The 25,869-nt window shown below is 42.8% G+C and overlaps 1 protein-coding gene across 2 annotated transcripts in view; it reads right to left on the reverse strand.

Annotated features, from left to right (window-relative positions):
• The window catches only part of NFKB1 (nuclear factor kappa B subunit 1), a 99,180-nt gene that overhangs the window by 28,466 nt on the left and 44,845 nt on the right, over positions 1-25,869 (reverse strand). For both annotated transcript variants that reach the window (XM_066573960.1, XM_066573962.1), the window contains 12 exons: positions 24,438-24,596; positions 18,901-19,005; positions 16,738-16,829; positions 15,835-15,973; positions 15,241-15,378; positions 11,932-12,012; positions 9,977-10,138; positions 5,036-5,177; positions 4,760-4,874; positions 3,208-3,409; positions 2,559-2,728; positions 1,304-1,406 (listed from right to left, as the gene is read on the reverse strand). In XM_066573960.1, the coding sequence (XP_066430057.1) occupies positions 1,304-1,406; positions 2,559-2,728; positions 3,208-3,409; positions 4,760-4,874; positions 5,036-5,177; positions 9,977-10,138; positions 11,932-12,012; positions 15,241-15,378; positions 15,835-15,973; positions 16,738-16,829; positions 18,901-19,005; positions 24,438-24,596 (1,608 nt within the window). The remainder of the gene's footprint in view (positions 1-1,303; positions 1,407-2,558; positions 2,729-3,207; positions 3,410-4,759; positions 4,875-5,035; positions 5,178-9,976; positions 10,139-11,931; positions 12,013-15,240; positions 15,379-15,834; positions 15,974-16,737; positions 16,830-18,900; positions 19,006-24,437; positions 24,597-25,869) is intronic.

A 25,869-nucleotide genomic window follows, 5' to 3' on the forward strand; every position in this document is an offset into this window, starting at 1 on the left:
ATAGAAATGGGAAATTTGGCAGGAGCATTGATTATGTCATAAATAGGAAACGCTAATGGGTCCCAACTCCATTATTCAATTGTATGCGCAAAAGAATTAACGTCCAAATTTTACGTACGGAATCTAATTTTCTCACTTCCCGATGTCATAGAAACAGGAAATTTGGCACGAGCATTGATTATGTCATAAATAGGAAACGCTAATGGGTCCCAACTCCATTATTCAATTCTATGCGCAAAAGAATTAGCGTCCAAATTTTACGTACATAATCTAAATCTCTCACTTCCCAGTGTAATAGAAACATGAAATTTGGCACGGGCATTGATTATGTCATAAATAGGCAAAGTTAATGTGTCCCAACTCGATTATTCAATTCTATGCGCAAAAGAATTAGCGTCCAAAATTTTACGTACGGAATCTAATTTTCTCAATTTCCGGTGTCATAGAAACGTGAAATTTGGCACGAGCATTGATGATGTCATAAATAGGAAAATTTCATAGGTCCCAACTCGATTATTCTATTCTAGCGCAAAAGAATTAGCGTCCAAATTTTACGTGCGGAATGTAATTTTTTCACTTTCTGGTGTCATAGAAACGGGAAATTTGGCACGAGCATTGATTATGTCATAAATAGGAAAAGTTAATGGGTCTCAACTTGATTATTCAATTCTATGCGCAAAAGAATTAGTGTCCAAATTTTATGTACGTAATCTAATTCTCTCACTTCCTGATGTAATTTTACATAAAGTAAACGTCACATGGTTACCTCCCGTGGTGTTTCCTGGGTAATGCAGAGAATTATGCAAAATGGTGAACATATGTTTTTCCGGTATCTCTAAAGTAAGCACGACTTCATAAGATTTTCCGTGTGAACACCAGATAAACACCAGTACCAAATTAACTCGGGCGAAGCCGGGTATATCAGCTAGTCATTAATATAGGCTCATTGTGGAGACATTTCAGTGCTCTCCCCTCCTCCGTTGTGGCGGTGGTCAGAAGGCCTTAGTGATCCTGCACTGAGCAGGGGGTTGGACCCGATGACCCTGGAGGTCTCTTCCAAAGTTACCATTCTATGTGAAGATAGCCTTCGTGGGAAGAAGGACATATATGTATGTATAACACAGTGATCAGTGTTTGCTCAGTGCAATCGATGGATAATGGAGGATAGTAGTATTCTCTACACTATCACACAAGCAAGGAATGCTTCTCTAGAGTGTTTATACTGCTGGACCTGTCAGACAACCACGGCAGAACAATAAGAAGACGACATAGGAACATAGGATAAGAAACCACATGGACGTACCTGCTGCTTTCAAGAGTGCAGTCAGTTTTGTGGAGCCTCTCCCGGCTGCTATGTGGAGAGGGGTATTTCCATCAAAGGTTGTACTATCCACACAAGCATCTCCCTGTTGAAAGGCATTATATAATGGAGTTGGTTAGTTTGTGAGATTTGGCCCTCCAATAACTACAATTCTACACCGTGCCTAGTTCTACCAAAGAGATTGTCCCTCAGTGGATATCTATCGCCCATCCACAGGATAAATGTCGGATCCCTGGGTACCCTGCCACGGAAACCACATCAATCACTATAATGGGGGACCCGAGCCCCCCATTCGCCCTCACTGCAGTCAGTTTGGATGAAGCGATGGTCATGTACGCCGCTCCACACAAGGTCTACAGGATACACGGAGACAACAGCCCAGTGTTCGCCTGTTTCTATCAGCCCCATACACAATGAGTGAAGGCGTTGTGGGACAACCCCCTTATCAATGGGATAAATGCAGAGGTGCTACAGTTACATCAATTAATAATCACAGGGGCACTTTTATCATACTATTATAAATACAAGAGAAGCAGCTACATTTAGGTTCATTTTCTTAAATTTCTTGGTTTGCAAATGATTTTGAATGGCATAAAAACACAGGGTGTCCCATAAAAATGTATAGACACCTCAATAGTGGTTATCTATGGCCTTTGTTCAACTACGAATAGCATATATGGTGACAATATGTAGGAGTATCTTGTCTGTAAAGACGTCAGTAGTTGCAGGGTTGCTAAAACCACTATGTGGCCATCAGGAGAGTCACATAAAATGGCAGAGGAACACTTGACTTTCGAGCATGCAGTAGTTTGCCGAAATCAGAAGTGTCCAGATGCTAATGTTGACCACTATGAGCACCTAATATGTGATTGCAGAAGTCACACATGACTTACAGCTATCCTCTGTATATAAAGCTTTTAGGCCTCTTTCACCGGACTACAAAACGCATGTATGTGAAGATCATGGCTTCCAATGGGTTCTTTCACATGAGATGTTTTGTAGCCTGAAAGAACCCATTGGAAACCATGAGCCTCACATACATGCGTTTTGTAACAATGTCTCATCGCTACAAAATCTTGTGATTTTGTATCCCGTGTGGAGGAGGCCGTATGCAGATATTTTTCATGTTGAAGTGTATATATTCTTTTTGCGACACCCTGTGCCACATTCAGTGCCTTTTAGTATAGTTATTATACACCAAAGGTAATAAATGGAAGCTACTGTAGATAAGACTCGCCTCAAGGAGCAGACAGCCGGCCAGGGAGACGTTGTCTTGCTCCACAGCCAGGTGGAGGGGGCTTCTCCCGGACTTTTGTTCTTGTGCATTCACATCTGCCTTTGCTGATATCATTAGTCTAAGGCACGGCATGCTGTTTGCGATAACTGCTTCATGAATAGCATTCAGTCCTGCATACAAACACAGTATTCTTATAGCTCCAGATACGAGGTTTTCCCATACATTCTAATATAAGAAGCAGACTCGGATAGTTTTCGTGACTCCCCCATAAACATGCAAGCTCAGCTCTTTAAATGGGCAGAGGGAACTAAGACATTGCCAGACATTTCTAGCAATTGTTTACTATGGGAACAAAAGATTGGTTATGCAGAGATCCAACTTGTGTGATCCTTCCTTCTCCCCCTCCACCTCCCGACCCCTGCTTATAGGAGAAAGCTGGGTGGTCTCCATACACATTACTTTATCAGTGAGTTTGGTCTGCTGTGTATGGGCACTCTTACTGCCCAATACGGTTAGTACTACTCACTTCCTCTCGTCTACATAAAGGGCCACACATTTTTTATCATTGAGCTAGCAATGAACTACTCTGGAATAAGTAACTTTGGCATGATTGTTTAGTGACATTTTGATAAGAGGAATAGGTACTCACCCTCGTTGTTTGGAAGATCGATGATCTCACTTATCTTTGGGTGATTCAGGAGAATGCTGAGGGTCGCTGCATCTCCTTCTTTGCAAGCAAGATGCAGAACAGAATTTCCACTGCGGTCTAACAGTAATATGTTTCCTCCTGCTTTCAGGATATCTTGGACAATGTCAGCTTGCCGAGTGACGACAGCCAAATGTAATGGAGTCTACAAATTTCCAAAGAGATTAATTTGATAGACTTTCCATTTCTAGGATGGTTCACTTGTTAAATGGTAATTCTTGCTAATGCTACTACATTGACTTCTGACGTATAACAATAGGCAATGCTCAAAAATGTACTTTAAAATGGACAGCGTTACACAAAACTACAATACAAGATTCATACTTCATACTAGCAGATCCATTCACAATACGTATGTAATTCCACAAAATCTCAAAAAAAATAGAGATCCAGATAATTGCTAATTTTTTAAATGAGTTGTCAGATCTCGGGATAACCCCTTCCCCATGCAGTAAAATAACAAACAGTGATATGCTCACCTCTCCTTACTTCCGCGCCGCTGCACGGTCCTCCGCTCCAGTCTCTGTTTACAGCTCCAGTCCTGCCCCGTTTACAGGACATCACAGGGGCTGCAGCCGATAACAGAGCTCAGCGATTGAGTGGGGAGAGGTGAGTACATCACTACTTGTTATTTCACTGCATGGGGAAGGGGTGGTCCCGGGATCGTAGAACTCAGACAAACCATTTAGCTACAGAAAGGCTGTCCCCTGCATTTAGCATTCCCAAGTAATCCTATCATAGGGTGTGAAACTTACAGATCCAACTAACAGTATACTTCTTTTTTTCCCTTCCCGCCCGGTATGCAGATTGCCATTAAATTGTCATATGGGCGGTTCCTTTCCCCCTCATCCAGCCTCTCTCCTCCACCTTTGTTTGAGCATGTTAATAATGAGATTCCTGGGAGATTTGGCGCATGCACGTGGCATCACTGACGCATGACGATAAACAGATGTCACTGCACAGATTAATCTGTAAGTCCTACATCTTATGGAACTTTGGAATGCTAAATTAGGATAATAGACATCCTTTAAAACATACCTATCTTTTCAGATGACCTTTCAGAACAAGCTATTGTGTGTGTATATGAGGACTGGCACGATATCTGATCGTTATATGATTTGTATCCTGCATTTTTTTGTAGTTTTCCCCTCTGCATACTCCACCTGTAATTCTCAGTTTTCCCTGAGCTAGTAGGTGGAGACTAGCTGCTGTGCGGTGTCTCACACACGGAAGAGAAGCTCATTCAGATTTACAAAGTAGAATTGAATGCAGTAATTTTTCTGGCGACATCACTAAATATTTACATTTACATGTACATAAATATGTAAAATATGTACAAGGGTACCAATCATTTCGCCTATTTCTGTACACTTTTCTGTGCTCAGCTGTTACAGCAGTAATCCACATAAAACCACAATGTGCAACGATATACAAACTAAAAAGCATTCCAAATGCTCAAACTATTTATGTGATTAGTATTGAACTGGTAACATACCTGATACAGATCATTTCGCACATTGATAATATCCTCACATATAATTCCTGAAGTTATTTCTATGAACATCTTAACGAGAGCAGACTGAAGATGAATAACAGACAGATGAAGAATACTGAAAGGAAAAAAAACGGGACATTCTAGTTCTGAAGCCGCACAATCGCCCTCTATAAGCATCGGGGCATCCGGCAGAGGGAATGCTGGAAACTCACATTTAAACTAGTTCCTAAATACAAGATAATATTTCTAGAAGTTGTTGTGTTACGGTTTTCTTACTTGTCTCCGTTCTCATCTTGAACTGAAGCTAGATGGCGCTGTACTGCCAGCAGCATTCTCACATCTCCTGTTACCGCGTAGTCAAACAGTGAAGCCGCGTGTCGCTCTGCAAGTTGCACCGTCTTTTCCAACAATTGACAACCTGAGGAAAATAAAAGTGTAATAATCATTCTCTGTGCTAATGCTAAATAGTTCTCAGTCCTACTTAGTAAGCTTTCTGGTTATATACTGTGTGACAAGACCTACTTGTAAATCTATTTATAATGCATTTAATCTATGTTTTACACAATGAAATGTTCAGACATCCAGTAATCTGCTGTCACTGTCCTGCAGAGTCTCTCCCCCCCTTTAGACAGGATCTCTTACTTTTCCCCAGGTTTCATCCTTCTCCCTCCAGTATCCTCCCCTCCCTTTCCCCAGTATTATCCCAGCAATTATCCCTACCACTAAAATCATTTGGACCTCCAGCATTCTTTCTCCAGTCAGTATCTTTACCTCCTGCAGTATCACACCTCTTCCAGTATCCTTCCCCCCCCCAGTAACTTTCTTCCCCCCATAGAAGGCAGGTATGTTAGTCAGTTGTCAGCAGCACATCCTCTTTGCACTTGCAACATAGTAGCCGAAGCAGTCAGCTGCTCTTACCTACGGCTCTCACTGCTACTGATCACAGGGTAACTGAGGAATATTACGGCATTATTGAACTTCTACAGCGCCTGACATGTACTACTAGTGTCTGGCACGATAACTCCTTCCTGCATTTTTGCTGGGGGGGGGGGCACTGAGGGGCATTATCACTTTATCAATGGTCCATTTTTGCTGTTTAACCCCTTAGTGACGGCCCTATCGTAAAACTACGTCCTGCTGTTGCAGCACGTGTATGGAGGGAGGTAGCGGCGCTATCTCCCTCTATACAGCGCGGGCATCAGCTGTTTATTACAGCTGACACCCGCGGGCAATAGCTGCGCTCGGCCGTTCGGCTGATCGCGGCTATTAACCCTTTAAATGCCCCAAACGCTGTTTGGGGGTCCCGCACGACCCCCCCGCGGTGAGATCGGGGGAGCCGTGCAGGTGTCATGGCAGCCGGGGGCCTAATGAATGGCCCCAGGGCTGCCTTAGCAGACTGCCTATCAAGCCATCCACACAGGGTGGCTTCAAAGACTGCCTGTAAAAAAGCAGTATGACGTAATGCTATAGCATTACGTCATACTGCAGGAGCGATCAAAGCATCGCATGTTAAAGTCCCCCAGGGGGACTTAAAAGTAATGTAAAAAAAATAATCAATAAAGTTTTTTTAATTGTTAAAAAAAAAAAGTTATAAAAGTTTAAATCACCCCCCTTTTGCCAAATCCATTATTAAAAAATCAAAATCATAAAATAAAAATATGTATTTGATATCACCGCGTCCGTAATAGTCTGATCTATCAAAGTAGTGCATTATTTTTCCTGCACGGTGAACGTCGTCTGAAAAAAAAAATAAAGAACGCCAGAAATACACTTTTTTAGTTACCCTTTCTCCCAGAAAAAACGCAATAAAAAGTGATCAAAAAGTCGTATGTATTCCAAATTGATACTATCGGAAACTTCAGGACATCCCGCAAAAAATGAGCCCGCGCTCAACTACGTCGCCGAAAAAATAAAAAAGGTATTGCGCGCACAAAATGACCGCAGAAAATAATTGAAAAAAATTAAATATCTTAAAAAAAAATAAAAGTACTACAACAAAAAAAATACTATATAAGTTTGGTATCGTAGCAATCGTACTGACCCATAGAATAAAAATATCAGGTCGCTTTTGTTGCAGCTTGTGCGCCGTAGAAACAGGACGCACCGAAAGATGGTGGAATGTCGTTTTTTTTCCATTTCTCTCCACTAAGAATTTTTTAAAAGTTTTTCAGTAAATTATATGGTACAATAAATAGTGCCATTGAAAAATACAACTCATCCCACAAAAAACAAGCCCACATACAGCTACGTCGATTGATAAATTAAGGAGCTACGATTTTTTAAAAGGGAGTAGGAAAAAACAAAAATGGAAAAAAGCAAAAAAGCTCCATCACTAAAGGGTTAAGGAGTGCTTGGGTCCTTATTACAACCACAATTCAAATAAAGTTGGGACTTTGTGTAAAATAAATGTAAATAAAATACAGAAAGCAATGATTTGTAAACCTCATATAACCATATCGTATTGCCAGTAGTACAGAACACAAGCCAGAGGCTGAAAATGGGACATTGTTTGGAAATTGATGGCAGCAACACGTCTCACCTGCCTCTCTAACATGCTCTTTTATACAGTCATGTGATAAGTAAAAAATTGACCCTCCAGCTGTTTTTCTTTAGTATCATTTACTTTTCCAGCCTTTTGTTAACCCTGTCCCAACTTTTTTGACATGTCTTGCTGCCATTAATTTCTAAATGAGTTGATTTTTTCTATCTGACAGCATTGTTTTCAGATCTGCGGTCTAATCATAGTCATGACTAGAGATGAGCGAGCGTACTCGGATAAGCACTACTCGCTCGAGTAATTGGCTTTATCCGAGTATCGCTGTGCTCGGGTCTAAAGATTCGGGTGCCGGCACGGAGCGGGGAGCTGCAGGGAAGAGCGGGGAGGAACGGAGGTAAGATCTTTCTCTCCTTCTCTCCCGCCCGCTCTCCCCTGCTCCCCGCTGCGACTCACCTGTCAGCCGCAGCGGCACCCGAATCTTCAGACCCGAGTACAGCGATACTCGGATAAAGCACATTACTCGAGCGAGTAGTGCTTATCCGAGTACGCTCGCTCATCTCTAGTCATGACATTAGTCTGAAGTACAGTATTTCGGGACATCATGCCACATATCAGTTACGAAAATAGGGGCAAATAGGACGGTAACAGGTACAGCAGGATGGACAGTTTGTGTAGACTGGTGAAAGGTTTTTGGGGTGCTGGAAAAGCAAGGGAGAAAAGATGGCTTTTTAGCAAACTTTGCATATGCAAATCATTGTTGGAAGTAATCTTCATGGTGGTCTGGGATGGATGGAATGAACTGGAAAATGAATGATTCCAGTCAGAGACGATGTCACTTGTTAGACCCTAAATGTAACTACAATCACTTATACGGTCTGCAGAGCTGGTATGTACCAATGTATTGTCACTGATTGGTAATAATATTTGCCTTTGTATGGTATTTTTTCCCAGTGAGAGTATGGTAATACAATTCTGTCACTATGTAGTGGCCATGGTGTAACAGTATTATTGGGCCTTGTATAGTGGTAATATTGGCCTTTGTATAGTGCATTTTGTTCAGTAACGCTGTGTAGATATCTGACCACTAGTGGTGGCTTACATTTGTTCCTGACTTTATATTTAAATGTTTTTATTAAACTCTTTTCCACATTACAAAGGGTCAGCTGGTGATATATTTATTGTATTACAATGACATTATGAATATGACTGTTCAATAAAAGGTAATAACAAATTTTCCCTGAGAAGTATTCCATATAACTCATCTAATCCAGCTTCCAAACTTCTCCCCATATAAGTTTCATCAGGGGGGCTATTAGAAAAAGGGGGTGCGGGAAAAAGGGAAAAGAGATGTTTTTTATTTATTTATTAGGGGGTGGGTGAGGGGGCGGGGGTAAAAACAGAAGCTTTCAACCAGGCCTCTAATAACCCCCTCTTACTATTATTTTCATTCTGGTATAGTGGAGATCTCAGGACCTGTTACTACACCGTGGCACACGGGTCTCCCGCCCCACCTCCAAGAGCACCCCTACCGGTATGTGGTGTTTACTGGCGGGTCTCCCACCATCACTCTCTCCAAGTACCAGCAAGTTAGTTTAAAAGACTCACTAATAGCTTCTTTTACCCGTCGAGGCAAAATCTCAATGAAGCTTTCCCATATTTGAAAAACATTTTGGACCTGTGCTTCTTTTGCTAATGTTGCCTCTGCCCAATCCATGTGCATGAGGAAATATAGTTTTTCCATAAAAACCCACGTCTGCAGGACTGTTTTAACCCCGGCCATAGCCATGTTCCTGACTTTAAAAAAACGTGTGCGCCTGTCCCTAACCCTGCGATGTTTATATATTCCACTATTATTTTCCTTCTGCTGTTGATGGTTTACGTATTTAAATTATTTTCACAAATGCTGGAAAGAACACTGAAATCCACTAGATTACAGCGGTTTCCATCACATTTGTGAAAATAATGGTAAAAGGGAGAATCTCCTTTAAAAAGTGTGGCAAGGGGTGTGACCAAATAACGCAAACTTTGCCGCACTGAGCAAGCATTGTGTGCCACGTGTTTTCGGGGCCATGTTGTTTGTGGGCAGTGTGGTTTGTGTATCAAAGCTAGTTTTTAGCTCCAGTCCGGCCCAAGGACCTACTACACCGCCGGAAGTCTACAATTTCAGACGGAAGCCTTATAAATCCACCAGAAAAAAATAATTGAAGCTTCCGTCATCTGAATGTAATTCAGTTTACAACAATATTCTCCTCTAGAAACACTACATTAACCCTTTGCAATCCAATTTTGGATTCAGGGTTTCCTAGGGGGCTATCCCTTACTGCCATTATACAATGGCGCCATCTGCTGGTTAGAGCCAGTACTGCAGTATGTGACCTGCTGGAGAGGCCCCCAACAACAAAGTGGCCAGCAATATAAAGTAAGAATACCGGGTCGAACGTCTTCCGACATCGGAGCTGTACAAGCTTACATTGGAATGTCTTTAGACATCAGACAGTGGATTGGAAAAGGTTAAAGTGGATGTATAAATAGGAACTACATATAACATATCTGATACTTCATACAATACAACTCACATCGCTCTATCAGACACAGCCGCACCCAAACACTAATGATTGCATGATGTCATGTTGTACAGATCTGCACCCCGAACACAAACGGTTAACATTAAATCAGTGGAATTAAACGATGACATTTGGTACTTCTGTATTTGCATTTACCAGGTAGTTTGCAGGCCTCTACTTCCTCCCTTACAGGATCTGTTGGTGAGTCACTCTGTGAGAGAGCCGCCTCCAGGCGCTTGCATCTAGTTTCACTCTCTTTAAGCCGGGAGATCACAGACTCGCCTCCTTCCTGGTCTCCGCCACAATGGGGCTGTAAGGCTGAATGCACACAGATCATTTACAGGTTATATAATGGGAAAGACGCAGCTTTCTGATGGGTTTTGCTGGATTTAATAACTCTCTTAGTAGTTACTATACGCATAGTTGACTATGCTATCCAGGACGTAAAAGCAGTTAAAACGATTTTCCAAACATATACAAGTAATATTATAATTGTATTCAATAATATAGTTTCAACAGAAGCGTCAGAGTTACATGGAGCTCCATATTTGGACCCAATTTGAACCCTAATTCTCACACATAAACCACACTTGACTAGTCTAAAGGTGCATTTACACAAACAGAGGAGCGTTTAAAATTGGTCAGAAACGGACAGTGTTGAGTGATCATTTTTGATTAGCTACTAAGGGGCTAATTAGCCTATTAGTAGCTAACTAGCTTCATTTGCATGTATTTAGAGAACAGCAGGTGGTCTGTTCTCTAAATACATTACTATTGTTCTCCAGTGGGACAGCTGCTGAAAGGATGTTTTCAGCACTGCCTATGGAGAACTCAGCATGCGGTCCCTCTTATCAGAGACAACAGATTTTGAAGCTAAGCTGAGCTCAGTGATGGACAAAAAGTGCAGGTAAGTGCAAAACGGGCACACATTTACAAGCAACGATTATCGCTCAAAAGATAGCTTTTGTGTGAATTTTGAGTGATAATCATTGTGTTTAAAAGGGCCTTAAGATCATATCTGGCTCTCTACACCATATTGTTTATATCAACATTAGAGATGAGCGAACGTACTCGGTAAGGCCGATTTCGCAATCGAGCACCGCGATTTTCGAGTACTTCACTACTCGGGTGAAAAGTACTCGGGGGCGCTGTGGGGCGGGGCGTGGCGTGGTGGAGCGGGAGGTAGCAGCGGGGAACAGGTGGGAGCTCTCTCTCTCTCCCTCTCCTCCCCACTCCCCTCTGCAACCCCCCGCTCACCCACAGCGCACCCGAGTACTTTTCACCCGAGTAGTGAAGTACTCGAAAATCGCAGTGCTCGATTGCGAAATCGGCCTTACCGAGTACGTTCGCTCATCTCTAATCAACATGCATCACCCCCAATTTAAGCCAGGCCAAAGATATGTCTTCTAATCCCCTGTTTCCCCGAAATAAGACAGGGACTTATTAATTTTTGCTCAAAATATTTCACTTTTTTACATGTATAGCTGCCTGGACACTATTTAAATGGACTTTTTTTTATTTACCGTAACTAGGGATTAATTTTGGAGTATGGCTTATAGTTTAAGCACCCTCAAAAATTCTGAAAAATCATTCTGCATCCTCAAAAATCCTGAAAAATCATGCTAGGGCTTATTTAAGGGGTAGGTCTTAATTTCAGAGAAACAGGGTCTCTCTACTTAAAAAAAAGCTCTGTACATGTTCTCTACTAATGTAAAGACTCTACTTGAAAGTTGTCCTATATATTTAGCAGTTTTTCTCTATGAGGCAGTGTAAAGTCCACCATTATCCTCTGCTTTTGCCTAAAGAGTACATAAGGATGCATACTGGATGTAGAGGGATGTATGATTATATTCAGGGTATAAATGGTCTACTTGTAATTAGCCAAAATAAACAGAACCATTGGCCTGCAACAATTTGCCCCATAGAGATCTTGATCCCAGATGAGAGCTCTTCCATGACCATCCTCTTCACTTCGACTACCGCTCAGCAGACAATACAGATGTACGTATATTCCCTATTATTAAACAGGACACACGCTTTCTATAAGTTAAACATGAGTAAAGTCCTAAAGCCACGAATGGGAGGGCTGCTAACCGGAGACAGTATCTTACCTGTGCTGTTGTTCATTGTGCCCCCATGAAAATTCAGTCCTCCGTAATTATTTGTGTAGCTGAATGATGGATAGCTGTAACCTGCGGGTAACAGTGAGATCCGTCTTCAGAATGTTTCTAGTATTGGCTCAGAAATTACTTTTGCTTTTGGCTCATATCGAAAACCCTAAAACACACTGAAATCAAACTTGTGGTCTGTTACCTAAAGAGGATCTCTAGTAACTTTCTGTATCTTTCAGGTCCCTTATACCGTGGCAGCATCCAAGGTGCAAATAGACAAAAAGTCCTTTATTCCTCCAAGAGGACAATAAACAGCGACGTTTCGACTCCCGAGAGTCTTTTTCAAGCACCTTGGATGCCGCCACATCTTGGTTTTATTATCAGTGCAAATTTGGACCTTGGATTCAGGTCTAATGTGGCTTTGCATTTTCTCTGCCCCACTGGAGATAGTAACTAGGACTGTGCTGCTGGCAGCTTCTCCTCTTTAACATTATTGAGTCTGTCTGGGATTACATGAGCAAGTCTATATCTACAGAAGATCTGTGGTTAGTTCTCAAAGATGTCTGCAAAAGCTGCCCTGCCGAGTTCCTTCAAAAACTGTGTGCAAGTGTCCCTAGAAGAATTAATTCTGCTTTGAAGGTAAAGAGTCACACCAAATATTGATTAAATTTAGATTTCTCTTTTGTTTATTCACTTTGTATTTGACGGAAAAACTATTAACGCTTCTGTTTTTGAAAGATTTCTTACTTTGCAGCATTGTTTTTCCCACTTCTGGCAAAAAGGTACCTTACATTTAAAGTTTGGCTTGTATCCAATTTTTAGGCACGCAACTTTGATACATTTGTCAGAGTAAATTAGTAAAGTTATTATAACGGTTTTGCAAGGTTTACCTAAGAGGGGCAAGACAAACGCTCTTACTTTTAGGGCGCATTCAGACGACCGTATATCGGCCGGGTATTCACGCCGGCCGATATACGGCGTCTCTCTCTGCAGGGGGAGGAGGCTCTTTTCTCAATGAGGAGAGGCAGGACGGGGGCAGAGCTAACTTAGCCCTGCCCCCATCCCGCCTCCTCTCATTGCAAATAGTGCAGAGGGGCGAAGAGGAGGCAGAGAGGGGGCGGGAGCTCATTGCACTGCTCCCGGCTCTTCCAGCTCTCCCTCCCTGCAGAGAGAGACGCCGTATATCGGCCGGTGTGAATACGCGGAGAATATACAGTCGTCTGAAAGCACCCTTAGAACTACTTTGTTAACTAACTGATTCCTATTGCTAATCAGTAAAGATACACTGGGACATCCCGTGTAACGTCAGAGCAGATCCTACACTAATGGCCATTCGAAATGAAATTCTGTACATGTGGGAACATGAAAGAAAATCAAAGTGACACCCAGCCAACATTTCTCCTTCTTCAGGACTTGCCTTCATATACTTGTAATATATCTATACTAACCTGCATGGAAGGAGCTAATAAATGGATCTAAGTGTCTCGGGTGCTTTCAGGTATTAGGGTCCATTAAGTAACATTCATGGCTGGTACATCATTAATAAAGACGCATGTGATAGCTTGTTAGCACTAAGGAAAAGAATTAGCCTTCCAGTAGAGCAAAGTGCAAGTCATCGCTGAATGGTTATTCTTAACATGCATTCCTCAGTTCTGCAGTGCAAGCTGCGGCAGGCACAAGACCCAAGTGCTGGTGGGACGATCTGACAGTGACGTACCCTCTTCCCATAATATTCCTCAGCTATGATTCAGTTTTCCCAAACTTTTTATTGTGTATTCAATACAATAGTATACTGTGCCAGCAAACAACATATACTGTATATTGAGGTCTACATACTATACGCAGTTCTGAGGTTTTCTAGCTCTGGGTATATGTATGTACAAAGATTTCTCCTATCCACTACAACAATGTGTATTCTGAGACAAACCATATGATCATTTCCAGTTGTAAACTCTCAGCATATTAGAAGGAAAAGGTGAAAAGAGACTCCCACCAAAAAAACGGCTCCCATGGAAAGCAATTGTAGTCTGAAGAGAACAAATTAGTAATCCCTATTAGGCTGATTGCACATGAGCACATTTATGTGTCCGTAATAAGGACGAGTGTCCCAGCCTAAGGGTGCGGGCAGACGAGCGCATAAACGGCGCGTTTTTGCGACCAAACGTATATACGTGACCATCTGAGGCAATGGTTTCGAATGTATTCGTTCACATGGGCGATTTTACGGCGCGTAAAAACGGCAATTCGAAAAAAAACGGAACATATGCGACCGAAATACGCACCAACGCATATTCGATCGCCGAAAAGACCGTTTGCAAAGTAGGAACAAACGAAAATACGCTTTCTAGCTCTGGTCGTGATCGGTGAAAAACGATCGCTCGGGCGATTATACGTTGCGCTCGTGCGAACGTAAATACGCCTACGCTCGTCTGCCCGCACCCTAACCGAGGGTCTACTGACCTGAACTCAGAACATTACAGATCCCCATGATGTTCGGAGTTCGGATCAGTAGACCAACGGTGGAGCCAGGACACTGGTCCGTATTACAGATGCATAAATGCACCCATTGGTATGCTTGTGTGAAACCAATCTTAAAACTGATTTACAGGAAGGAATTACTTGCACTGAGGCTTCCAACACAGGTATTGCAATATGGCTAATCCTTAGCAACTAAAGGCCCTTTTATATGCAAGTATTATCGCTCAAAACTCGTTCAAACGGCCGAAAGTGAGCGATAATCGTTACATGTAAATGTGGGCAGTCGTGCACTATTCATTTACGGGTCGATAGTTTTTAGCCAGCATAAAAACCATAGTCAAGCCGCCTAAAATTTGTTCCATTCGAATGCAAATCGTCCAGTCTTTTGAGTGCATGCAGGATGGTTTTTGTTTGCCTTGTATACATAATCAGTTCACTTTTTTACTCTTGGAGAAAACAATGGAATCTGCAGACCAGATAATACCTCGCATAAACACACGTCCAGCTGAGGAAACAGCAGCTACTGAGTTTACTTTAGCTTATGAGGGAAATGCAGAGGATTAAAAGCCATCAACTGCCCGTGTAATTTTATGCAAAAATGTTGTCAGTTTGTTCAGTCGTGCAGCCGTTTTAGTGATAATCCTTACGTGTAAAAGGGACTCAAGTGACTACTCTGTACAATCTGGGGCTATGTTAGCTTGCAGTAATACTAATTTGCTAACAAAAATAGCATTTCTGCAAATATTTTCTACTCTGTACCAAGTATACCATTAAAGGTGCACTTATTACACTGTTTCTTGACATTAAAGGCTTTAGTTAACTTTACTGTACCTCCTCCGGAGCTTGAACCTCCAGCTCCACTTCCATACATGCCACCGCCTCCTCCTCCAGATCCTGCCCCACCTCCACCAAAGCCATCAGAGAAGTTTGGCATAAGTTTCAGACGTTTTCGTTGAACTTCTTCTTTGTCTAGACAAGAAAGTCGTATTATCAATACTGGAATTCTGAAAATGAAGTAAGGGGGTTTCATATATGCATCAGAACGCAGCACTTCTTCTGTCAAAAACCTGGGCAACTGGCCCCGATTATAGTCAATGGGGTGTTTCCAGTTCGGAGTCCAGAGACGGAAGCATTCAGCCACAGGGATTCCTCTTTCCAACTCCCTGAATGAAGCAGGAAAGCAGAATCCCTGCCGCCGATGTGGAACCACCCTAATAAGTTATGTTGAGCAACATATTAAACTAGATCTGTCATAAAGCAGAGGAGTTACTGTGACATGTAGCCACCAAATGCCAATTCATCATGAATATGTTTTTATATGTATTGGTCACACCATAGTGATTGGTAAGGCAAGCAGATGTAAAGTAGCCAAGAGTGACTAACACCATTCTGTCACCACATGTGGGTGTTATTGGTCTTTCTTACCTTTTATTTCTGGATAGTATAGAAATGGTTTGGGTTCACTAGTTTCATAATCCGATTTCCTCCGAAGCTGTACAAATACAGATGCGGGCCTTATAATATTCACATCCTTGTACTTGGGCGTTTTAAATACAATGGCAAACTAAAAAAAAAAAGGAATAAAGTATGGCCAACATATTCCTTATGGGTGGGATTCACTATTTCTACATATCACATATATTTATGTATTCTATCGCCGGCTTACCTGTTAAACCGTTTAAGACTATGAGAAGACATACATGAATCCCCAAACCTACAGCAACCAGAAAAGCTACCTTATCAATAAGTATACAATGAGAACTTATTTCATAGCCGACATCGGGGGTCAACGTCATTGAATACAACACATACAATAAATGCAAATATCTACCTAAAAGTCAGTCCGCTCTCAGAGTATCGGGAAACTTTATTCCTTGCCACAATGGTTACAGGAAAAGCATTCTACAGACTTTGGGCCTCCGAGTCCCAGATATAAAGTGGGCCCATAATAGAGCGGACATTCAGAAACCACAATGAACATCACCAGTAAATGTAGGATTTCTCTGTCTCTACTACTGGTTTGCAATAGACATTTGATGGCCCACAGTACTGACACGAATTCTCATTAACTTGTACATTTTAGATAGGGGGAAGATATTCAACCAATCGAATCTTAGCCTGGCAGCGCCCCAGCAATTTACAATAAAACAATGCAATATCTAGGTCTTCACTTTTGCCTGAAGATGACCACCCTTGTCACTTATAGCCATTGGATTAATAAGGGGGAACAAAGTTCTATCCCTGACGACCCTCCTTCATCCATGTCTTCTCGCTTCCTCTGGTTAAGCATGATGGATGCTATGTAATTAGGCCAAGCTTAATGCATACCTGTCTGTGAACATCTGTAGGTGAAAAATCCCCAAATCCTTCCCAGACATGTCCATTTTCATCCTCTTCATAGAAACGGATTTGAATATCATCTGCAGCCAACAGTTAAAAGGTTATAAAATAAACATGTTACTTAGGGAATGTCTTCACTTCCATAAAACGTGCAATGCACCCAACACATATCATTCCTTTATGTGCACCAAAATGCATGTAGTGAATCAAAGAGATCTCAGCATCCCTCTTAAAGGGGCATTTACTAGTGATGTCTTATTCTTAAGATAGGTCATTAATATTTGATCCACGGGGGTTCCCGCCGAGCAGCTGATCATGTGGCCCACTGTAAGTGTAGTGAAAGGCACTACTGCCACTGATTTCTATGGGAGGGAAGCTTTCTATTATACTTCCAGTTCTGACCACTAAAGTGGACATCCGACTGACATCAATCTGGAGAATCCGCTAATCAGCAGTGATCCTGAGTAGAGGACCCCTGCCGATCAACTATTGATCACTAGAGATGAGTGAGCATGCTTGTTTAAGGCTGATGCTCCAGAGAGCATCGGTCTTTTCGAGTAACTGCTTACTCATCTGAGCACCATGCATGGGGGGAGAGAGATTGATACTGGGACGAGTAAGAAGTTACTCTCTCTCGAGCAGCAGCCTTAAACGAGCGTGCTCGCTCATCTCTATTGATGACCTATCCTGTGGACAGGTCATCAATAGTAAATGCCTGGGAAATCCCTTTACTACTCCCACATCATGTAAATCCATCCCAGACTGGAAAATCTCTTCTTTCATTCCACCAGGGAATGGAGATACTGGATGCTGTTTGCTCAACCCTTTCCATAACCCTTATGGATGCTGACAGAGATGACTGCACGCAAGTACTGTCACCTCTCCATAGGCTTCTATGGGGAATGTGTCCAGCATAAAATCAGCGAAAAAAGGGGTTATGGAGCCCCTGTTTACTTGATAGTTGAGGATCGCAGACATGGGCATTACACAGCACTATGAGGACACTGTATGGCTCTGTAGACTATGCATGAGACTCTCTGGATACTGTCCGGTACTATGCATGCACTATATGGCACAATATAAGCCTTATATGCCTTTATAGACACTAATTGGAATTAATTGGTCAAAATATGACATTCTTTGGGAAACATTTAGCACTATCTGGGCGTAATATGGCACTGTTTGGCTCTATACTGGATGGGAAAAGTATAACGCTTCACACTGTTTGGCACTATAAGCACTATCTGGCACTCTATGGCACAATGAGAATGGTGCATAGTTCTCTGTACGGTATGTACTATTTAGTACATACATAGCAAGTCTAAGCAATCTGAGCAAAACATGGCACTGTCTTTTCTCCAGGCACCTTTTGTCAACTACAGTTTGTCAAGTACTTTGGGCGTTATTAGACTGCATAGAGGCATAGTATGGCATGCTTTGGTCGTTGTTTTGCTGTATACAGGCAATGTGATTTGTGGGCACTGCATGGCTTTATGTGAGCTCCGGGAAATCTTATCTACTAGTACATTATGTCTTCAATTGGAATATGCCATAGGTGTTAAAATGTGGCTAATTTCCTGAAAGCATCCTTCCTGATCCTTGTAGCCACTAAAAAAACATTGAGGCTACAAACAATGAATGACTGATTGGTTGTGCTGCAGAATAGCACTTTTCCATGTTTCACATTAAGATGAAAAAATTCCGCCATATTTTAACCTTCTTCAATCCACTGTCTGACGTCTTCCAACATTCTGATTGACGCCTGTACAGCTCCAATGTCGGAAGACGTCCAGCAGGGTATTCTTACTGTATATTACTGGCCATTCTGTTGCCGGGGGCCTCTCTGGCATATCGCATACCGCAGTACTGGCTCTAGCCAGCAGATGGTGCCATTGTAAAATGGCAGAAAGAGAAAACCCTCTAGGAAACCCTGAATCCAAAATTGGATTGCAAAGGGTTAAGGCGCTAAATACCTGATTGCAGTTGGGGTATAGTTCCATGACACGGTGAAGCACCACCCATCCCTAGCGGCCAATGGCAGCAGATTTTGGCAATAGTATTGCCCTCTTATAAGCAGAATTGGTGTTTTGGCAGTCGCAGTGACGTGGGGTGTTCCTGGGTGTCCTTGTAGAATTAAAAAGAGGTGCATACCTTTTTGAACTTTATCACACAGAAGATAAATCTCTTCGCCTCCTGTAACACAGCCGGAGGTCCTATCCATCCGTACAATTTTTAAGTTCGATGCATTGGGGGCTTCTGCCAAACACAAGAGAAAGACAGTTGTTCGTATTTTAATAGCAAGAAAGAAAAGCCTGTAAATATTAGGCCAGGCTCAGACGTCCGTAATTCGCTGCATGGCGCCCATCCCCATGTGCTGTCTTAGCGTGTATCCATGCATAACTCCTGCCAAGATAGAACTTGTTGCGATTTTTCTTGCGCGCATATTTGACACACTTCGTATGAGCATCAACATGGCCGCCTATGGGAGATTGGTACAGAGTATTCCGAAACATGTAGCCTGTTATGTCATTCTGTGTGGCTCCCAACCATATGGACACAGAAATGCTTATCATATGTCATTTCCACATCAGTGAGAAGAGGAATGGTACATAGTTCAGGGATGGGTAAGTACTAATGGTGCAATGTGTAGCGGTCACTGGTACCCCCATACATCAAGCTGGCCATGGAGTCTCTCGACCTGTGTTTGGTACTCCAGGGAGGAGTATATGAGTTACTGGTGGCCATCTATGCGTGTGGCTCTCTCCATTATATGTTATGGGAGTTGTGAAATGTTGGGCTGTTACTACCATATCAATAATCTGCAATGGAGAGAGCCATTTGCATGCAGGGTCTTCTCTTTGAAGAAGGGGACCCCAATTGTTCCTATAGGTGGAAGTCCCAAAAGTACAACCTGTACCCAGGGGCGTAACTAAAGGCTCATGGGCCCAGGTGCAAAAGTTTATCTTGGTCCCCCCAACTTCTCTTAACCCCTTAATGCAGAGGCTAACTTGAAGCTCCTGGGCCCCGAAGCAAAACCTGTAACAGGGCCCCCAACTATAATACTTTATTCATAGTACTGGGCTCCCTATATGGAAGAAGAGAGGCCTTATGGGCCCAATAATGCTCCAAGGCCCGGGTGCAACCGCATCCCCTTCAGTTACGCCAGTGCCTGTACCTGTCAGACATTTTTGTCTGATTAAGGGGTACTATGAAAGAAATAGACACTTTCAAAGTTATAAAGTACCAAAACAGGTAGCCACGCAGCTAGTGTAGTAGAATAGAGTTTGGAGGAAAGTTTTTGTGCCTGAAGCTTTTCATGACATCGGCATCACATGAGCACCGGTGGAACAGGACATTACACAACAATGGTTGTTTATGCAACGGGAAGAGTTCTGGGAGACCCCTGTAGGCGAGGAACGAGTAGATTGTGTTTGTGAAAAGGTTCTCACATAAACATTTGTACCTTACTCATACAAACCTGGGCAAGTATGCTAAAAACCCATATAAGCATTTTGGCTACATGGACGGCGCTGACCACCATTCAGAGGAATTTACCCCTTAGATACTACTGTCTATGCAGACAGAGGTATCTAGAGGGTTTGAGGAAGGAGAAGGCTCCCTCTTTCACACCGTCGGCACTTCCGGGATCTGACCGCAGAGCGCCGATGATTACTATGGCAACTGGGGGGCTAATCATGACCTCTGCATCTGTCAATGAAGGTCAATATTCATCACTGACAGTAATAGACATTACTGTGAGTGATGAACGTGACAGGTAGAGATAATACACCGTGCTGCATAAGCAACGCAGTGCATAATCTACGTGATCAAACAAACGAACCTTCAAGTCCCCTTGTGGGGCAAACAAATATGTAAAAAAAAATATATATATTTTCTTGTCCAAGCCTCTGAAAAATAAATCCGAAAAGCGCAATTTAAAAAAAAAACAACACACAAATTTGATATCTAGGCGTTCATATGACCAGTGCTAAAAAAATTATCATTTCATTTGCCCCATACAATAAACGCCGTTTAAAAAAAAAAGAAAAACAATGTCAAAATTACTGTTTTTGATCCTTCTGTTACACAAAAAAAAAACTAAAATAGAAAACAATCACAAAGTTGCATGCTCACCAAAAATGGTATTAACGGAAACATCAACTCGACCCGCAAAGATCAAAAATATAAAAGTTATGCTTCTCTGATTACAGCAATACAAAAAAAATTGTCTAACAAAAAAAAAAAAAAGAAAAAAAGGTTTTATGCACTAAAGTAGTAAAAAATTATAAAAATATTTATACCAAATTTGGTATTTCCTTGACTGCCCTGGCCTGCAGAATAAGGCTGCCTGTCCACGGGTGATAAGTCACAGGATGATCTGTGGCGATAAATCGCCCGCGGATCACGCTATGAAAAGCTTTCCATAGGCTAACTATGGAAAGCGCAGCCTAATATCCATGAGCGGATAATCATAGAGATTCTCCTCTTGCGGGATTAAAATCGCGGCATGCTGCGATTTGCCCACGATTCTCCACGGTGAGCCTATTTATTAGATAAGCTCACCGCGGAGACCTGTCAGCGCTCCCCACTCCTCCCCCGCGGTGGAATATCACTAGTGGACGGCTGTGGACAGGCAGTCTAAGGATAGCATATCACTTATACCGCACCGTGAATGGATTCCAAAAAACAAAAATTTAAAAAGTTTTCAGAATTCGGCTTCTTTTTGAACAGTGAGTCTGCTTAATACGCAATAAACTGCAATTTAAAAATTTTGTCAGCACACGAAGAGAGTACAAATGAAAATGTCAGCGTGTCCTGTAAAACACCAGGCCTCGTACAGCGTCATCAGGGCTTCTAACCACAGGTAGTCCAATATGTTTATAGACATAGACTCCTCCCCTTTATAGAAACCACGCCCTCAAAATAATGCCCTTGAATCACAAAGACTCCAAAATTATAGGAGTTATTGAAAATTTCTGTCTTATGATGGAGCAGATAAATAGAAGATTGTAATGGTGTTCCAAGGCTGATGTGAACGTGGCCTGCTCTCCAACATGGCCTGCTCTTCCTATTGTTGGAGCCCAAGATGGACTGCTACTAAGCTGCCCTGCCGCACTCCCCTGGGGCAGAACTATAACAAAGACTTGAGATCCAAGTTATGGAATATATAGGGGAAAAACACTGGTATTTATTATTGTATTGCCCTTTCTCTTTGGGGGTGAGGGTGGTGGGGACATTTTTGGCAGCTGAAGTCCATCCTGGGTTCTAGTAATATGAAGATTGGAAGAAGATCGCCTGCTCTACCATAAAAAGAAATGCTCACATGCTTGTCACAAGTAATACTGCACCCTGTTAGTGTGATCAGTGCGGAGGCGGGGAAACCGTGAGTCATATAGTTAGTAGCATCTTGAAGTGTAGACCTTCACATTCCTTCTTCCTACAGTGTGTGCTAAGCGGGAGGAGGCTGTGATTGGCTGAGCGCACTGCAGCTAGAGAGAGGATTGGAGGATGTCTTAATCCCCGCCCTCTCCTTCTTCCTTGGAGCTGCCTGATCGCATGCAGCATGCGCCACTCGGAATAACTAGAAAAATTCACAGACAGGGTTGTTTTTCTGTTGGATACTACAGAGAGCAGAAAAATACACCCGTTTTTTTTGCAGACTGTCCAAGAATTTACCCAAAAACGATGTTTCTATGAATAGGACAATGGAAAATTGGCCCAATAAAAGGGAGGCCCCAAAATCCTAGAGGTGCTTCTTCATTTCTGAGGCCTGTGTTTGAGTCAAGGTGTGCACTGGGTGGCACGTGGGATAGTTCTAAAAAGTGCTGATTCAGGGTAATAAATATTGAGTTTTGTTTATCTGCTAATATCTGTGTTAGGGTGCATTCAGACGAGCGTGGTTTACACGCTGCTACAGCAACGTGTAAACCACGCTGCTGACATGCAGGAATTCTGTGGTGAACCAGCTGCTACGTGCTCCACGGATCTGCCCGTTCACATGTCCGTGCTGCGAGCAGAGTGCTGCTGTGGCTCCCATAGGAGCCTTTGGCCAGCATCATGGACAGTGCCGCAGCACAGAGCTGACAGGTAAGTCCGCACTCGCTGTCCTATCTTTTTTTTACCAGCGCATATTCTGCGCTGGTAAGAAAGCTCTGTGTGAGTGCTTCCATAGCAACCTATTGGTTGCTATAGAAGTGTGGTTTACACGTTGCTGTAGCAGCATGTAAACCACGCTCGTCTGAATGCACCCTTACAGAGAAAAAAAAACTGATAAAATTGAAAATCTGCAAGGAAGATGACATTTTCAAATTTATATTCCACCTTGCTTGAGTTTCTATGAAACATCTAGAGTGAAAAGAATTTGTAAATACCGTTCTGAAAACTCTGAAGGGTGCACTTTTCAAAATGGGGTTTCTAATATCTAAGCCTTTCAAAATCACTTCAAATCTAAATTGGTCCCTTAAAAATAGATTTTGGTAATTTCATCAAAATTCAAAAACTTGCCGCTATAATTACACACTTTCTTAAGGCCAAAATAAATAAAACGACACTTTCAGAATGGTACCAACATACAACGCACTTATGGAAAATGGGATTTATTAGCTGTATAGCATGGTATAATTATCTGTATAACAAGCAGAAAAATACAGAGTTTGAAAATTGCTAATTTTTCAAAATTTTCTGTAAATTTGGGATTAAAAAAGGCTAAATGTATTAACCAAAAATTGACCACTAACATAAAGTACAATGTGTTATGAAAAAATACTCACAATCAACTGAATAAGTAAGAGCGTTCCAAAGGTATTTGTTAGGGCTGGCCAGGGCAGATGGACAGGGACTCCCTATGCCAACCCCCTCCCGTGTCCCTACCTACTTGCCCTCCTGGGCTAAGCCCCAGGCCGACAACTGGGCGATGGTCCCTACGCTACACCAGTGTCAGGGATCCTGGGAAAGAGGGATTGGGAGAAAGACAGGTGGGAACCTGACAGTAACAGGGAGTAAACAGCAACCAGAGAATAGTCAAAACAGGCCGGGTCAGAACCAGAAAGCACGTGCGCAGTGCAGAGGGATGAACTAGAGGCGAAGTCAGAGTCAGGCAAAAGTCAGAACACTAAAAGTTAGGCCAATGATAGTGGGTGTCGGCAGAACGGAATCAAAACCAAACACTGGCAAAGAAGGACTGACTGAGCAGGTTCGTATGTAGAACTCCCCGGCCGGAGAAGTCACAGGACCACCAGGGGGAATCATGAAACCGCCTCCCCCCAGCGGCGTGCACTGTCCAGAGTGCCACGCGGCTGACTAGTAGAAGGGCGCACCTGCACACGGTACGTGGCGCACCGCCGGCCGCCATGACCAACCACCAGAATGGGGGAATCCTGGACAGAGACGCCAGCTTGGGCCTCCACACCCCTGGTGGTAACCCCAATTCTAACAGTATTACTAAGTTAAATTGACACATCAGATATTGAAAAATGGGGCTTTTGTCAGGAAGACCAAAACTGACTGCAGGGAGAAAGGGGTAAGTAGCATTGCATCCCTTGAGAGTGGCTCTATGGCACCTTGGAACAGAAAAGGTTGCGCACCCGTTCTAGTAAATGATGATTTAGGAGTTTTGTTACTATATACTGTATACGTTTCCCAAACTCCAGTGACTCACATATCAGAATAAACACATGAAAACTACTTACTACTGTCAAATATGGGAACGGACATGACAGGCTCAAGTCGTCTAGTGAAACCCCCATTGCTATCCGGTAAAAAGGCTGTGAACATCAGCCGTACCACGCTAAGATCGATGTCTTTGGACTGTTGATATGCTGCTTGTCGGATCAGCTCTTTTTCTCGTTCTATAAAACAAAATGTGAAACATATTTATATAAAAATGACCATTAAACAAATCCAGTGAACAGAAGACAGGAAAATCGTGCTGAAGACAAGGTGCGCTCGCTTAGGCTGGTCTCACATCTGCGCTGGGACCTCCATTCTGTCACAGATCCGGCTAAAAATACCGGAAGAAAAAGCGCTGCATGCCCAGATGTCCAAAAGCCGGGCAGCTGAATGGAAAGCGCACAGACCCCATTATAGTCAATGGGTTCCGTCCAGTGCTGTTTGGTTCTGTTCAGTCACAGGGATTCCCCTTATCTGTTATCCGAATGGAGCAGGAGAGTGGAATCCCCATCGCATGTGTGAAACCACCCTTAGTAAAGCTACATGCATTCTCTTGGTTACACCAGTAATGTGAGTAATTCGAGACTCCCATGTAGGCTTTACTACATGAATGCAAAGTTCATTTAGTCATGGGGATCTTTGGGTTGTAGTTCAGTAGACTCTAATTTACTCAGACTAGGAACAATCTCCAGGTCCACTAAATATCTGGGTTGACCTAATCCTTCCTCACTGCACAAACCACTGGCTGACAGACTTCAACCAGATTTGATTTGATCAGAAGCAAGTGAGAAATATAAAACTTCCAGTTTCATATCCGGTAGCAAACTACAATTTCCAGCACTGGTTATGGCTTTGATGCTTAATCCTTACCAATGTAATACCGTATACTCATTTATTTTTAAACTCGTTTTAATGAAAGGCCTGCAATATAGGATAACAGTAGCGAAAGCAAACAGTGCCCAAACTTCAAGTGAGAACAATATTAACTTTCACATTGGAGATACGGCAGAGGAGAGCGCAATAAACAAACCAAGCAGGGGATGGAATATGTCACCACTGAAACCACAAACAATAAAAGCATCAGACACAATCTGACAGCAGAACGTGTAGAAGCATGGAGCCCTTTTACACAAAACCATGATCGTACAAAGAAATTGTTGGATGGTGCCAATTTGAATGGTAATTATAGATGAGCGAGTATACTCGCTAAAGGCAATTGCTCGAGCGAGCATTGCCTTTAGCGAGTATCTCCCCCGCTCGAGACTGCAGGTTCGGGTGCCGTCAGCGGGCACGGAGCTGCCTGCTGACAGCCCTACCCTACTGCTGACAGCCGCTACTCACCACTCCCCCACTGCCGGCACCCGAACCTGCAGTCTCGAGCGGGGGAGATACTCGCTAAAGGCAATGCTCGCTCGAGAGTGAGAGAGAGATCTCCCCCCCCCCCCGTTCCTC

Source organism: Eleutherodactylus coqui, chromosome 7 (genome assembly GCF_035609145.1).
Source record: "Eleutherodactylus coqui strain aEleCoq1 chromosome 7, aEleCoq1.hap1, whole genome shotgun sequence".
Lineage (NCBI taxonomy): Eukaryota > Metazoa > Chordata > Amphibia > Anura > Eleutherodactylidae > Eleutherodactylus > Eleutherodactylus coqui.